Source organism: Lynx rufus, unplaced genomic scaffold, assembly GCF_022079265.1.
Source record: "Lynx rufus isolate CCGP_SWC_20201006 ecotype Redwood Valley unplaced genomic scaffold, mLynRuf1.p SCAF_10, whole genome shotgun sequence".
In the NCBI taxonomy this organism is placed as follows: Eukaryota; Metazoa; Chordata; class Mammalia; order Carnivora; family Felidae; genus Lynx; species Lynx rufus.
This window is the reverse complement of record NW_025814824.1, coordinates 44,319,785-44,337,102: the sequence shown is the minus strand read 5'-3', so window position 1 is coordinate 44,337,102 and position 17,318 is coordinate 44,319,785. Positions and strand designations below refer to the sequence as shown.

At 41.7% G+C, this 17,318-nt stretch overlaps 1 protein-coding gene across 2 annotated transcripts in view; it reads left to right on the top strand.

Moving 5' to 3' along the window:
- The window catches only part of SLC24A2 (solute carrier family 24 member 2), a 241,047-nt gene that overhangs the window by 139,987 nt on the left and 83,742 nt on the right, over positions 1–17,318 (top strand). For both annotated transcript variants that reach the window (XM_047098204.1, XM_047098194.1), the window contains exons 2-3: positions 9,779–9,817; positions 12,405–12,513. In XM_047098204.1, coding sequence (XP_046954160.1) covers positions 9,779–9,817; positions 12,405–12,513 — 148 coding nt within the window. The remainder of the gene's footprint in view (positions 1–9,778; positions 9,818–12,404; positions 12,514–17,318) is intronic.

The window sequence follows — 17,318 nt, the reverse complement described above, 5'->3', positions numbered from 1 at the left end:
TGCACTTCCGGCTAAAAGAAATCACTACCACCTTGTCCTCTGCCACTGGTATTACAGGTCCACCTGTGTTAGGCTACCAGAAGGAAGACTGGCTCTCTCAGGTTAAAGGACCCATGCAATAGTGTCTAGGCACATGGTCCCAGGGACTAAGCCAAAGAATTGTTCATTGATGGCCCTCTGTACTAGTCAAAATTGTTTCTGCTGACCATGGCCTAAGCCTCAACACTGGATCCAAGCTCCTCAACTCTTTTCTGTCTCAGAGTTACTTTCCCACCTTTTTGAGCATCCACCTCCCTTGCAAAGCTCTAGACCCACCTCTCTGTAATTGCCAATCAAGACATCAATGTCCAATGTTGTTAAGACGCCTGTGTTCAAGAAGGTTACAATCTCAACCAAGCAGACAAAATGGCAAACACTGGCAATGCAGAATAACTGTGAAATGCCATTTCTAAAACAGGAGTTCAAAGAGCGGAGGTTTTATATTGTTACATTTCCACAAGAATGAGGAAATACAGGTCTGGTCAGAGCAAACATCTCAGATACATTGGAGGAGGAGTCAGGAGACAGTGAGTCATTAGCCGTATCAAGTAAGAGAAAAGTGACATAGTTCAGTGTTGGGCTGAAAAGAAGCCATTTGCCTCCAACTTTGTTATATTTGAGCATATACACTAATTTAAAAATATATCTAATCTCACCTATTTATTATTAAACATGCACTTACTGAGAATCTAGCACCACTATGCTAGGCACTGTAGAATAATATAAAATGGAAATAAAAAGTGGTCTCTGCCATCTGAAGGGTGTTCAGTAACAGGAAAGAGAGAAATGAGACAAATAATATAAAAGAATGAACTAGGGAGAAGATAGGGAGATAGACAGAGGGTGAATGGAATATAGATATAGCCAAGCAGTGTTCCAAGGGACCGCCATTGCTGTCCCACCTCCATGACATGAACGATCTGAGCTCCACGCTGGGCTCTCTTGGGAACAGGAGAGCAGGTCAAGAAATGGGACCAATTCTCAATATCAGTACATTTTCGACAGAGAATATTATATACTTCATATTTGTGCCCTTTGTTGTTTTCCCAAAGCTTAATTACATTTTCATTTGTATTAGTAACTATTTAAGTTGGATTTACATGATACACATTTGCTTCCTGGGAATTCCAAAACCAAGTTCAGCAAATCTGGCATCTCTCGTTTTCTGCACATATGGAAATTATATCAAGTCCTGTAGGAACCAGGTGCTAGCATGGCGCCAGTGAAATTTCCAGGATCACAAGTTAAAATGCGGTCGAGAATCAATAAGTTGTATTAATGAGGTTACACAATACCTAGGAGATCATAAAAGAGAAAAGTTACATATACCCAAATCACAAAGTTACATTCAAATTATAGTCTTCTGTTCTCCTTAGAGTTCAGAGTTTCTTTTTTTTATCTTAAAAATGTGAAAGTTTTTTTAAGAAACTTTGTTGCCAATAATATTGCCAAAAATTAATCAGACTTCCAATTTTATTGCTTTCAAGATGCACTTTAAATATCTAGTGCCCTTTCCATCTGTTGGGTTTTAATTTTATAGACAGAATCGTGTTCTTTATATTCTTCATAGTTTTTGCTAGCTTCTCTTCAAACCAGAATGCAGGTTAAATGTATGACTAATAAATTAATCGTAAAGTTGATTGTAAAAGTTAATGGCCAGACCACCGTTAATTCACTTAGGTACATCCTTACATATACCACTTAATTTTAAGTGATCTAACTGCTGTCCTTTCTGTCTAATTTCATAACAACATATTCTGGGATGTTAGCTCCATGAGGACAGAGATTTTTTTTGGTCACCTCGGTGTCCCTAGAGCCTGGAAGAATGCCTGGCATATAGTAAGTGTCCAATAAATATTATCAAATAAGTACTGTTAAATGACAGAATTTTTTAATTCAAAACTTGCTGTTCAGAGTCTCTCATTGATGCTTCAGGCACTGGGATCGTGATTAATTTTTTTTCATTGCTCTTTCCTTGAGACAAACAGCACTGGTCCTTCAAGTGACAGCAATAAATTGAACACTGGGGACACCGTGCTTCCAAATAAACTAAATATAGACTAGTATCATACATCCACAGTGATAAATGGGACCACAAGAGGGCCCCACTTTTCCTACCTACTGCTGAGCTATAAAGTCCTTGATACAAGTCAACCTGATATATGGATAAACTAATTTGCAGAGTTACTCAAACCTGTGCTATTGTGAAGGTCATAAAAAGTGCCTCCATGACCTTCAGGAGACAAAACCAATGTTGAAAATTCATGACAATTAATAGGTGAGTCTAAATAATAATGCTGGGAGAGACAAAGATAAGAAAATAACCTCTATTCTTTCTGCATTCCCAGGCATCAACTTTTTGTACCAAACAAGCACAAATAAAATCTGTCATTTTGTGTTCAAATCAATCACTTGGCAATACTATTTTCTTGCCTCCGTTGGAAGTCAGAGCTCATAAATAGCTTTTAATTTACATAAACTTTTTATTGTATTTGGAGTCTAGTGCCTCCAGTCTCCTTCCCGCAGGCCACTGCAGGGAAAATTCCACTTTCTTGTTTCTCCAGCACTTAGGCTCTGGAGCCCAGCTGTCTGAATTCACATCCCAACTCTGCCACTTACTAGGTCTGTGGCCTTGGACAAATTATCCAACTTCCATCAGCCTCAGGGTCCTTACTTACTAAAGGTTGCAGAATGGCTATAATACTTATTTGGGGGTTCAATGAGATATTTATACATAAAGCACTTGGCACATATTGAACTTTCAATAAATGTTATCCATTATGACTGCAATCTGTTTGATTTGTGGCAAACCAGTCTGTGATTTGTTGGACTTCTCCTTAAAATTCACATCATCTTAGACACTCCTTCCTTCAAAGAAGTAAGGCAATCCAGACTTAATATGGGGGTGCATTGGGGGTTCTTTACCAGTCAAAGGAAATTTGTGTGACTAAAACCAGAATACCACTAACAGATTGTGTTCGACTGGCATATCGAAATGATTCGTTAGCAGTTGTGAGAATTGCTTAAGTGATGCAACAAAGTATATCAACAACATCTGGATTTGGGGTTGGGGGGAATGAGAGATGTCAGTGGCACTGGGTTGTTAATTCCCAAATTAAGTGAATTAACACAGGTGCTTAGTAACCTGAGTGCAGAAATAGGCGGAGGAACTTCCCACTGAGCTCTCTCCATTTATAAAGTGAGGATTACTGTCTTCTTTGTACCAACTTTATAAGTAAGATTATTTTCTTAAAAAGAGAGATAAGAAACCAGTCTATGTTTATATAATGTTTGACAGTAGTATATAAATGAAATAGACGATGGATGGATAGATAGATGATAGACAGTCACATTACATATATGATACCTGCTCAGAATTTTTTGGTAATGGTATATATGATCAGTAAAGTTTGGAAACGCTGATAATATGCGATTGTGTAGATTTCAACTGGTCAGTTATAATGCAGTTCTGCATCATGAAGATCCCCTGTCCCCTTGCCTTACTGGAAATTCCTTAATTGTATTTTCTAACAATTTTAGAGTAGATCACAACAAATGCCCCATCTCACCTGTTATGAGCAACTGCCCTCTCATGGGATAAGGTTTTTTCAAGCTTTGACTGGGACCTTGTTTCATTCTTTATCCAAACCATGACTTTCAAAAGATGTGAGAGGTGCTCATACTGGACATGTTCACAGATCATTCCTGCACTGCCTGGCTTCCTGGATTTGTGAACTTGTAGTCCAGAATGTTACCTAATGAGAAAGGGCTCCAGCAGAAATTGAATTTATGGTTCTGATCCAGATATTTTCCTTTTCCTTCTCACGAGCAACTTCAAATGTTGAATAGAAACTTGCCAAGTTCCCGGGGTGTGGAGGGGTCTTTTGGTTCAGGCTTGGGTTCTGCCTTCTCTGAATTTTCCAGCCTCCAGAGCTTCCTGGTCAAAACCAGGCCCACTATACCACTAAGGTATATGGGATATGAAATGCCAGCATAGCCTTGCCAATCCCATATCCTTCAGACTACGCCAATTCGTGGGACAGGGACATGGTCTGGAGCCAACTCAAGGAAGTATAATCTGTCGTGTCACCTCCTCCTCACTCAGCTGCCAACCCAGGATATGCCCAGCCAACCACCCTGCAGTGTCCTACACAAATCACCTCCCTCCATCCTGAAAAGTGGAATTTTACCCTTCCTAGAAGCCACTTGGTTCTCTAATCCAGTTCACAACCTTGGGCATGCTTTTGTCTTATAATTTGCCATTATTCTCCCTTCTGACTCCTAATATGTATTGTAATGATGATGGAGCTAATCCATAGTGCTTACTATGTACCAAGCACTGGTCTAATCACTTTACATGTATTAATCCATTTAACCCTTACAACATTCTGAAATAGTTACTCCTTGTATCCCTACTTTACAGAGGAGGAAACTAAAGCATAGAGAGATTAAGTAACTTGTCCAAGGGCACACTGCTAATAAATGACAAAAATAGGAAAATGAATCTGAGAAGTGTGGTCCTGAATTCCATATTCTTAACAACTATAAGATGCTACTACTCATCCTGCATTTTTTTCTTCTCTTATGACGACTATTTAAAAGGCAAAATGCTGTTCCTTAACTGTCACTAAACAATTTCATTTTCACTCTCCATTTTGGGCCGTACCTATTCTTCTGAAATTTTTTCCTACTATCCCAAATATTTCATGATCATGGGAATTAAACAAACCATCAAAAGGCTTTGCTCCAAGATGTGAGCTTCTGTTGCCACACTTTTTACTTAATTTCCACCCTTTCTCTCCATCCCAATGTGTTTCTTTAAACCAGAGTTGTGAAGCGGGTTATTTCTGTGTCCTGGGATGCCACCTCCAATATTTCACTAACCTTTGAGATTCTTACTTTCCTAATGGGCAGAGATAGTAGAATAATTACCCAGCAACCAATGGTAGAAGTTATTTGAACTTAAATCTCTTAGTATTTCTTTTTTTAGGGATTTATTTGATCCCTCCCTCCTTAATGTTTTAGGTAGTGTGCTAAGACTGAAAAGGGAAGGAGACAGTGATGATTGTGCATCTGATTAAGTCGTAAGATTTCTTTCCTTGTAGATTTTCAGGTTCGAGACTTCTGAAGGGTACCTTCCAGTCTTCCCATAGACTTTAAGGTTCATCTCTTTCCAGAAGAGAGGTTTTTTTTTTTTTAATTTTTTTTTTAACGTTTATTTATTTTTGAGACAGAGAGAGACAAAGCATGAAGGGGGAGGGTCAGAGAGAGGGAGACACAGAATCTGAAACAGGCTCCAGGCTCTGAGCTGTCAGCTCAGAGCCCGACGCGGGGCTCGAACTCACTGACCGCGAGATCGTGACCTGGGCCGAAGTCGGTCGCTTAACCGACTGAGCCACCCAGGCGCCCCTCCAGAAGAGAGGTTTTGAGGGGCACCTGGTTGGCTCATTCGGTTTAGCGTCCAAATTCGGCTCAGGTCATGATCTCGTGATTCGTGGGTTCAAGCCCCACATCAGGCTCTGTGCTGACAGCTCAGAGCCTGGAGCCTGTTTTGGATTCTGTGTCTCCCTCTCTCTCTGCCCTCCCGTGCTCACACTCTGTCTCTCTGTCTCTCTCAAAAATAAATAAGCATTAATTTTTAAAAAAAAAAAAAAGAAAGTTATTGTTACAGCTGAATATGTTGAAAGAAAAAGGAGACAGTATTTCACACTTCCTTGTTAATTTCTTAATGAAAATCCATCTTTCCCCTCCACCCAACCTTTCTAAATTCCAAGACATCAAACTAATGCCAGTTAAATATTGGATCAGTATTTCTAATCGCAGGCATCTATGTTTTAGGTGACGTTTATGACAAAATAATGGTACTTTAAAAATTTTTTTATGGACTTTACAGTGCTTCTTGGTCCTTGGCACAATAAATTCTGGTGCATTTCTCAGGATCTAGTGAGAGATTATAGTGGCAGAAGTTTATGGATGTTACTTGACTGTTGTGAATAATTGCTTATCTTTCTATATCTGATGGCATGCCACTGTCCAGAGAAGTCACCCCTCATCTTACGCAGTTGTGTTTTGGCATCTGAAAGCTTCCCAGCGACCCATTTGATCATGCGAGTGACGCATAGGCTGTGTGGCTATGACGCAGCTAAACTGTCATATTTGCCTGATGTTGATGTGTCTGCGGTGGAGGTGGGGGCCTGTATCTGGGGGGAAGCTCTGTGTAAAGTCAAATCAAACACGTTGTAGTCAAGGAAATCATCTCTCAACCAGTGGTTTCCGGGGGATCAAAGGAAGAAAGACAACTTAAGGATTTATGAATGAGTTATAGTGCTAAAAATACATCCTGAGTGGGCTAATGGTTTTATAATGGGGGGGGGGAGGCCCTTTCAAAGCACCTATCAAATAGCAAAATTCCCATATAGAATTGGGGTTTCTGCCGGAGAGAATAACAGATATTAATGGCATCATTCCAGTTGTTCAATTACTCAATTACTTGCAGTGATTAAGGAGGAGGCCAGCTTACATTAAATAAAGGGTTGAATTATAGAATACTTTCTTTTAAGTAAAAGATGTATCCCTTATATCCTGGCCTGGTGGATGTCCTGCTTTCATGAATGAAGAAGCAGGTCTGTGTTGGTGCACCACAGCTCCAACCTGTGACCCTGCGGGATGCAGTTTATGAATTCTTTTAAATATTCCTCAAGAATTTCCGTGTATGTTCCCAATAGACTTAACAAATTTTTCCCGTGGCCAGCACAGCCTTTCAGCTGACCACCAGGGATTGGGCTTTCAAATTGCTTACAGGCCAAATGTGCGATATGTTGGTGTGTTTAACCAAGGGCATGCAAAAGCAAAAATGCATAAGAAGAAGGCCAAGATTAATCCCCGAAGTCCCGTGAGTCTTCATTTGAAGAAGCTGTCTTCTGTCATATACGATGGGTTAAAATAAAGTGGTCGGGGGTTCAGTGGCCCTGAAAATAAATTCACAACACCGCGGTCAACCTCAAGCCCAGATAGTGAGCTAAATAATTCAGTGGTTAGAAACACTGCAGGCCTATAAGCATCGGCTATACACGTTTGGATCATTCCTTTGTTGTCTTCAGCAGTTACTTCCGGTGTAATTAAAACCCATTTAAAAATGAACTCCTAACATAGTCAGCACCACTGCTTCACCATGCAGTGAAAGTGAGGCCAAGTCAGGTGAGCATGAGGGTTTACCAGTTGATGTAGGTGAGCCCCTGAAAATGAGCAGTTATCATCACACGGCTCATTTTCCATCTCTTTTGCAACAGGGCTACATAAAAGGAAAGTGGAGGGGTGTCTTAATGGCTTCGGTTGCCATTTATATATATTCCTAAATATACATGCGGTAACCTGATGTATATTCATGTCCTCAAGTTACACTTCAAAGAAAACTAATGATGTCAACTTCGGCTGACATTCAACAGTGGGAGACTTTGTAAAGGATTTCAGACCTTTCTCTGCAACCAGTTTTTTCTTTGTAGAATCTATGTACTTAGGCATTTTCTTTCCATTTATTGTGTCTTGTGACCCGTCTTGCTTGTGAGAGAAAAAGGAAGTCAGTGGGGCAGATATATTTTCTCCCTTTCAGACCAAAAGACAGGCTTGATCTTTTTTCCTTCCTCAAATATTTTCTTTAAATATATATATTTTTCAAGGCACACCCTTAGCTGGTTATGGTTTTGCTCTTATAAAGACCACCCTGTTCTTTGCTGCATTTCATCCTGTCCCTTCATGTTCTGAAGTGTCGCTGTTGGTATCCATTCCAGCTCCTAATTATTTGTCTGCCATTTAGCCACAAGGTGTAAATTTGCTAACTGAAAAGGCGTGCTCTGACAGTTCATCTCAGTGTATGTCCAAAGGCTGAGCTTGCTGCACTGGATAACTTCCCTGGGGGAATGTTCTGTGGAATGTGGGGCCATTTGTTGAGCCGTCTGATGTAGAAGAAGAGAAAATGAAAGGACCTGCCAGAGAGAAGCGGGATCATACAGTGCCTTCAGAGCAAAAAGGGAAATCAAAGACAAATTCCAGGTCCACATCAATCTCTAAGCATGTTCCTGGGGACTAGGGAATCAGCAATAGTTTCTTACTCGTATTTTTAGAGAAGTCTCTGAGAGAGAGCCCCAAATCAGGGGGTTATGGCAAATTTAGAATGCCCAAGGGCTGTGCCCAAAAATTATCACCAGTGGAAAACAGTTCTGTCTGGGCCTGAGGCATACAAGCTCTTCAAGGGCCTACAAAAATGTTTGGAACCAGAAGAAAAACATATATGTTGGTATTGACTCTAAAATCTAAAAAAAGTTTTCTATAAGAATATTAAATGTTTAATTGAATGTCTGCACATATTTAATATCAACTTCATTAAGTGCGAAATTTAGTCTTCTTAAAATTACATTACATGTGAAAACAAATTATGGATTCAGTTTCTCATGTTCCAAGATTTCAAACGTGCCAATCATAATTAAATGAATTACACATAGCCAATAACTTGAAATATGAAATTATAAGAATCCTTTCCAGTTTTTTACATGGAAATGTATATTTTAGGTGGGAAATGGGAGCATCTGAACATCCTTACATACAGACATGTGTGGTAGGACTAAAAAGGAGAGCCTAGGGTTTGTGAAGTTTCCAGAACAGCTCTGCATTGTGTAGTCTTCTCTGCATGTGATTGATTATTCATGAAGACATAAATTACCAAAGACACTGATGGGGAGGACCAGAAACTAGACCAGGAGTAGAGTTCTGGGTTGTTCCTGCTGTATGCACCCATAATTGAGGTATAGGGACAAAGGAGGTGGTCCAAGCATGAAGAAGGTCACAGGGCACCTGTATCTCATTAGAAAGATCACAGGATAGTGCCTTGGTTCTGCTGAAGGAGTGTGCATATTAAATTGACAAAGCAAAGCCATCCAGTTGGGTCATGTTAGAACTCTAATGCCCCTTTGTTGGAGTTGCATTCTCTCCTAACAGCTGACTAGGCCCTCAGGTGCCCTTGTGTTTCAGTCGACTTTTCTTGACTTGACAAATATTTCCATTTTTAGAATGGCAAACTTGAAGTGAGGGAGGCAGAGAAAGTGTAGTATCTGAATTCTGCGTGTGACGATCTTAGTCTTTAATCCAGTGGCCTAACTTCTTCAGGCTTTATTTACCCTATATGGGGTGGTTGAATGTGGATGCCCTCCAAAATACTTGGAAAAACATTCTTCCTTGTGATCCCAACCCCCAACAATAACCACTGGCAAAGGTTTGGTATGATTCTTACAGAAATTTTTTTCGTTACATATGCTAAAGTATTGTTAATTTATTTTCCTTCATAACATGAGATGAAAAATAAGATTTTAATTGTTTTCACTTGAACAGTATATCTTAGATATTTTTGCATGTCCATACAAGTGTACTTACCTCATTTATTTTAATGACCACGTGGTAATTCCACTGCATGGATGGGCCATAATTGATTGAACTGCCCTCAGTTGCTGGGCACTTGGGTTGGCCATTCAACTTTGAGTGTGAAGGAGAATGTGCCATGTGCCTAAATAAACCATTATATATTGGCTAGTAATCTATACCTGTTGGCCCCCTGTGTTGGTTCATTCCTTCCCAGAAGCAGAAAGAACCAATCTTTCCTTATACTGATGCTTGTCATTAAATGTAAAACCTCTGTGTGATTCATCATTTATTTATTTGTCTTTTGTTTTTGCCTTTTTCTCTTACGCAGTCGTCCACAGCCAGGGACAAGGATGAGCCGGCTCTACCGGTAGGAAGCAGTGGCTGTGTCTGTACCTGTTTGTGTGCCTGTGGAGAGTGTGGGGCAGGGGAGGGAGGAGGAGGGCTCATGTGCTCAACAAACCATTCTCCCCCTTGGGATACTTAAACGGCTTAATCTGCTGGTATATATGTATACTCGGTCCTATAATTTGTGTCAGCTGTATTCTGATATTCACTGATGTTCAAATTATTTCTGGGACTAGATTTCAAAGCGTTAGAGTTCTCTCTTTGATTTGGCGTAAACTTTTAGAGGAGTTTAAAGAGTGAAATATTTCCAAATTGCATCCCAGGGGATGTTGAGCTGATATTTGGGGACAGTGTGGGATCTAATGCTTGATATCTATTTTCTTTGTGTATCTGCATGCACCTAATTTTTGGCGAGAAATTTCTTTTGGTTCCATCAAAAGAAATGCTGCATGAGACCTATGTATTTAATATATACATAATACCCCAAAGAATGCTTTACGTTCTTCTGTAGATAGAATCCTTTGCTAATGATGATCTCCACAGCAAAGTTCTTCTAGTTTCCTAGAGCGAGCGTAGTAACGGTGGTTATGACAAATTATTAGCAACAAACACATTTACCAGTTCCTATCCAATTAACACATCACATTCAGTAATGTGCAACATGGCAAGGAAATGACCTTCAGAGTTTTGTGTCCAGCTGTCAAACAGTGATTACATTTCAACTCCATTCGAGCCTCTTAACCTTGCCCCCAAAATTCTCTGAACCTTAATCATCTGAATCAAATAACAATGCATTAAGAAATGTTACAGATTTTTAAGACTGAAAAGACTAGTAATAAAGATACATATGACCCCATCCTTTCTCCTGTAGAGCTCAGAGCAAAGACTTACGAGATTCGTTGAGAGCCCATAGAGTATACCAGATCTGGTACTGGGCTAGAGATATAGACCCAATCTCTTCCTTTGAGGCGCTCGTGATCTGGTTCACAATTGAGACATCAGTAATCCCCTCTGATTCTTCTTCGGTCAGAGTTCAGAATACGATTTCCGTAGAATATCAGTGACAATAAAATCACACTAAGAAATTCAGATTTCTCCATGTATCTTACCCTGGCACTTTACCCATACTTCAAGTTACTGTGGGTTCCATGTTTGTCTCCCAGTATGTGGACCATGATTGTTAGTAAGTATTCTACAAAATAAGAGACCTATGGGTGCTGTCCAAGACAACGGAGTGAACCAGATTTCCTTAGTGTTACGTTTCGCGGTCCAGTGTGTATCTTAAAATGCTAATGGTGGCTTGGTCTAGGAGGCAGCACTTGCCAAATGTATTTGATTGTGAAGTCCCTTGTGGGACTCTTCTTGGAAAGCCCCCTAGTGAGTCTTGAGTGTGATGGTATATATTGGAAAACCCTGTAATGTAGAGATGGTTGGGAGACTGTAAGGAAATTGCATTTTATTTTTACCTGGCCCCAGAAAAATTTTATGTTGAGATTTTGCATCAGAAGTTCAAAAAGCAATTAATTCCCTCATACCACATTACCTCCCTCCCTCTTAAATCCAGCTGCCTGTAAAGTTCAGCTACTTCTTAAGTCTCTTTCCCCTTGAGAACTAGCACAGACTCAACCAAAGGAGGAGAAAGCGGTTCCTAGTCAGGATAAAAAAATCTATCAAATCCAGACGGTTTAGGGCTTCTTTTTTTAGACTATTTGCTTTTGAAGATGCCATAAAAAGAGTTTGTAAGTAACCTCATCTCTAGAGGTTCTTTCTTCGTCTCTTACCTGTCAGTTTCATTTAATTAGCCAAAGACTCACACTAGTAGTTTATGCAAAAGGAGCCTCCCTTGGACGTCAGGAAGTTTTTCTGTGGACTCAATAAGAGGTTCTTTCTCTTCAAATCTCACTTAATACACACCATAGGCTGTGGACCTCAGGGTAGAGATGAGGTATCCCAGGAGATCTGCAAAGTGTTCCTTTGGGGAGCAAGGAGAAAATATTAGCGGCTCTATCATTTACTTTCTATATTCTTCATAATTTCTACTTTTGCAAATGTGTTATGCTAGACAGACTCATATTTTAGTGTGCGTGGATAGAGAGACAGAGATGCGTACATATAAGCATACTCAAAAATGTTATGGATGGCGTGCACGGTCCGAACATTTTAAGGATCATCCACTGGGTCAAATAAATTTTGAGAGAAGCAAACCCGAGATCCATTTCTCTATTCTCTGATTTTTGTCTGTGTGACTTGGGCACCTCATTTCACTTCTCTGAGACGAAGTTTCCTCATCTGTCTACAGGGAATAATGACCGCAGCTAGTTCACGGGGCTCATTTGGAGACTGAGATAAAGTGATGGATGTGAAGCACGTAGCGCACCGACTGGCATTTACTAAGCTCCCCTCCCCCACCCCGCAAAACATGTAGCAGTTGATTCCCTTAGGATGTGAGAAAGCAAGATTTGAAATGTACTTTGAAAATCTCTCATCCGGTGGTGTGTGATCATGTGACATAAATGGGTGCCCACCAGACCAAGTGAGATCTGACCTGTAATACACTTGCCTGTAGTTGCTGAGAACTAACAGCGTCTTTGTCTGGTTTCTCTGCTCAGGCTAAGCCACGTCTCCAGCGAGGCGGAAGTTCTGCCTCCCTCCATAACAGCCTCATGAGGAACAGCATCTTCCAGCTCATGATTCACACCCTTGACCCACTCGCTGAAGGTAAATGTCAGGCGTTAGTCTGGGAGCTCGGTGGGGGGTAAAGGCGATGCGAAAAGGCTTCTCTTCAGAAACATGTTTATGCTTCCATCACATAAGCCTGCCAGTGTCCTCGTGTGGAACATCTGCCAGAGGAAGCCCTGGCCCCTTGGCATGCTTTATCCGCAACACTCCGTTCACAATTGGAGAGTCTTGTACCAGGAGTAGGATCTGGGGTCTGTGTACTCATTCTCTTTTGATGCCTCCAGCATAAATAGTTCGTTATGAGGAAGAGAAGACAAAAAGGCTTCTCTCCCTTCCAGCTAGAGTGACAGTGCTCTTTCATCATCCCTCCTAAGTTTCAAAATGAAGTTGTATATGAACATTAATGGTGCATTTTGAAAAAGAGAGAGAAGGGGACGCCTGGGTGGCTCACTTGGTGAAGCGTCCGACTTCAGCTCAAGTTCGTGAACTCGAGCCCCACATCGGCCTCTTTGCTGTCAGCACAGAACCCACTTCACACATCTGTCCCCCTCTCTCTCTGCCCCTCCTCTGCATGCTCACCCTCTCTCTCTCTCTCAAAAATAAACTTTCAAATTGTTGTTTTTTTTATTTATTTAAAAAAATTTTTTTTTCAACGTTTATTTATTTTGGGACAGAGAGAGACAGAGCGTGAACGGGGGAGGGGCAGAGAGAGAGGGAGACACAGAATCGGAAACAGGCTCCAGGCTCTGAGCCATCAGCCCAGAGCCCGACGCGGGGCTCGAACTCACGGACCGCGAGATCGTGACCTGGCTGAAGTCGGACGCTTAACCGACTGCGCCACCCAGGCGCCCCTCAAATTGTTTTTAAATAACAAATAGAGAGAGAAGAGAACTCCATGCTTAGTAGGGTCGTGAATAGTTTGGGGAATGATGTTCACTGTAGAACGTTAATATTGTCCTGATTCTTTGGCAGTTGGAGGGTGGTTGGTGACCATCCAAAGAGCCTTCTCGAAGGTAAATGCTTAGCACCAGTTTGACTCCCTTTGACCAGTCACTGGGGACCTAAAAGGCCTGGTTCATCTCCTAGGGTAATCATATGAACCATCACAAAGAATCCGGTATTGTTTTCTTCAAGTTTTATTCGTTCACAATGAAGGCAGATCCATTGTGTTTCTTAACTTGCATAACTATCCTAAAAAAATTAATTTTCCAGTATGTAGCTGTCTTAAGTGTCAAGTAAATCAGAGTTAGGCTGCTAACAAGGGATTCAGACGTAAGCTAGTCTGTTCTCCCTTCACCTCCGTACCTTATAATTGGGCCTGATATTACATGGGGGCTAACATGTTACATGGGGATCATTGGAAGAATAGCGTCTGGGACACATGGGATGAGATTGTCAAATCATGTCACATAAATCAGATCTCTTAATATAAAGCTTTGCTGAATAATTTTAGGGGTGCAGGTCATAAGAGATTCGGATGAAGGAAAAAATTCGGGGGACCTCAAGAATGGCTCCCTAGGCCCTTTCTTCCCTCACTAAATACACACGTCTCACCCAGAATAATAGGTGAGGATCATGGGGTCACCTCTTACTACAGAGCATTTTGATTAGGAAACATCTCCATTTTATTCCCACAGAGTGTTGCATAGCTGATATGATATTCTGTAAGGAACCCTGCTTCATAGATCCTGAGTGCTGTTGGCTAGAGGTAATCTTTAGCGAGAGGCATTCTAAGTATCATTACTCTCTTTACCCAGAGGCCCACTAGACAAGGGAATTACACGTGGTCACTAGCCTTCTCTTCCTTCTCTTGGATCCCTCCCACTACCCCGGAGAAGGGAATGAAGGGATGGCCGGCCAACTTCCTCCCAGACACTAAGCAGTTGTGTGACGTTGGGCAAGTTAGAGTCTCTCTAGTACTTGGTTTCTTCATCTATAGTAGTAGTTGTTTCTGTCTAGCACCTTACAGTTGACAGAGCATTTTCACCCCAGTGAATTTACACTTCATAATTACACTTTGTGGCCAATGTTATTATTCTAATTTCATAGCATATCATACCACCAAGTAGATCTCAAATTTATCTACTCTCTCTGCCAGCTCTTGATTCCAAACTATCCTCGCCACTTACCTGGATTCCTGCAGAGACTTCCTAACTGGCTTTCCCCTGCCTCATTGCCTCGTCCTCTGTGTATTATTCACACGGCGCCCCCAAATAATCCTCTTACAAAGTAAATCAAATTATGTCACTCCTGCTTATAACCTGCAGTGGCTTCCCACGGCTCTTGGAACAATTGTGAAATGCTTATCATGGTGTGTGTGATATGCCTCTTTCTCCGAACTCAGTTTGACTCCCTTTGCTTTAGCCACAGGGGCCTTTCTGTCTCCAATCAGGTGCTTCTTTCCTGCCTTGGTGTCTCCGCATAGGCTGTTCCCCCCACCCAGAATACTTTTCTTTCTCCCACTCTCTTCCACTTTCCCTGCCCATTCTTCAGCAGGGCCTCCTCATCTCTTGACACACCCTTTCACTTTTCTTTATTGCTCACATTATAACTTGTGTGACTGTTTGTTTACTCCCTATCTCCCCGAGGATGCAGTAAATTTCTGGAGAACAGGAACTCTATTTAATTCACTAGCTTCCCCCCCAAACTCTAGTGGAGTACTGGCACATAGTAGCTACTAAAACTCACAAGATTGAGCAAGGTGGCCAAAGTCAGGCTTTTGACCTGATATTCACAAAATTTCAAAGTCTTCTCAAGCCCCGTGGGTTTAAGATCATATCTTGGTTATTTTGAGCCACCATCTTTTCCACCCCATCATCCTGAAGGGCCATATGAGAGCAGAAAACCATTTTATCTGCCCCAACTTGATTATGAGCAGGCAACTGAGCATATTTATTTTTTGCAAGGCAGTATTGTGTAGTAATTAAGAGGACAGACTCCCGAGCCAAACTCTGTGGGTCTAGATCCCAGCTCTGCATTTACCAGCTGTGTGACCTTGGACAAGTTACTTAACCCCTCTGTACCTCCGTTTCCTCATTTGTAAAATCAGGATGTCTACTTCATAAGGTTGTTGTAAGGACTAAAGGAGTGAATACACGTAAAGGCAGGTCATGAGAACCATAAACAGGTTTGGAATTACTCTATTTCATTATTTTGAAAAATAATTCATCGTGATTCTTTTTAACTTAAAATATTCAAAAGGCTATGATTAAAAAAAGAAGTCTTCCTCCTCCATCAACCACCCAGTTTTCTCCAGTCCTCAGTTCTTTCCAGAGAAAACTACATGGCAACCAATTTCTCAGGGCTCATTCCAGAGACATTCTATGCGTATACAACTCTGTGTGTGTGTGTGTGTGTGTGTGTGTGTGTGTGTGTGTATGTGTCCGTCTGTCCTTGCCCAGAGATCTCCACAATCTAAATTTCTCTGGTGTTTGTTCGGGAGAGTTCCATTCTGGTGGGGCCTATTGTTCTTCCTGTTTGGTGGGGGAGGTAATGCTTTGTTTTGGTGAGATAAGAGTGAATCTGGGTTTGTCTCAGAGTTGGGCCATCAGTGATTTTCCGAAACACCTGGCCCTTGTGGGGCTATGTGCAATTAAAGTATTTGTTCCTGCTGTAACAAGATGTGCCTTCTGAATCCAGCGCCTGCTTTCAAGGTGAAACCTCTCCCTGAAAGACGGGGAGCGCTCTAGCGGTATGAATCTGCGAGAACGCTGAGAGCCATATAATCAGTTCTGGACTTGAGTGATTAGAAAATATGGAAAGCACTTCAATGCTTTAAAATTGTTCCATAGCACGCGGCCAAGAAAACAGATTGCTCTGGTATTTTTCCCCCAAAATTCACGATCATTTTCCATTCCAAGAGCAGCCAAAAAAATTAACCCACTGCTCTCAGAAATAGTCGTCTCTCTTTTAGTTTGCATCTAATCACTCGAATTCACACGTCCTCGTGCCAAACCGTCACCTTTTAATAATGTAGAGCATGCTGGTTCCATCACTGGTTTTTGGCACAAATGCTGCTGTGGCTTCCTTACGATGAAGGTCAGTTCATTGCTGCTCCCAGCGGCCACCTCCATGGGCGCTGGCAGCACGAGACGTACAGCCAGTGTTCACAGAGGAAGTGTTCAACTTCCTTTGGAAACCTTATCTAGGACCAGTGGCTTATGGACAGACATTTCTCTTTGTCTCGTCCATGCCCCTCAAGTGTTTCCGTCTTCCACAATCCAGCAGTTGAGTTGTTGCCAGACGCCTTCACTGGTGGATGGTTCAGCCTCTGAGCCTGAGTCAAAAGATCCAGCAGCGTTTGTGTTCCAGTTGTCTATTGATATGTAACAAAGCACCCAAGATGGAGGTGGCTTCAAAGCACCACCATATTGGGGCGCCTGGTTGGCTCAGGCCATGAAGCCTCTGACTCTTGATTTGGGCTCAGGTCATGATCTTATGGTTTGTGAGTTACAGGTCCACATCAGGCTCTGTGCTGACAGTGTGGAGACTGCTTGGAACTCACCCTCTCTCCCTCTCTCTTTGTCTCTCTCTCTCCCTCTCTCTCCCTCTCTCTCTCTCTCTCTCTCTCAAAATAAATAAATAAACTTAAAAAAAACCCAAAAACTAAAGAAGCACCAGGCACCTGAGTGGCTCAGTCAATTAAGCCTCTGACTCTTGATTTGAGCTCAGGTCATGATCTTGTAGTTTGTGAGTTCGAGCCCTGCCTCAGGCTCCATGCTGACAGAGTGGAGCCTGCTTGAGATTCTCTCTCCCTCTCTCTCTGCCCCTCCTCTGATCATGCATGTTCTCTCTCTCTCTCTCTCTCTCTCTCTCTCATAAGTAAATAAATACCACCACCATAT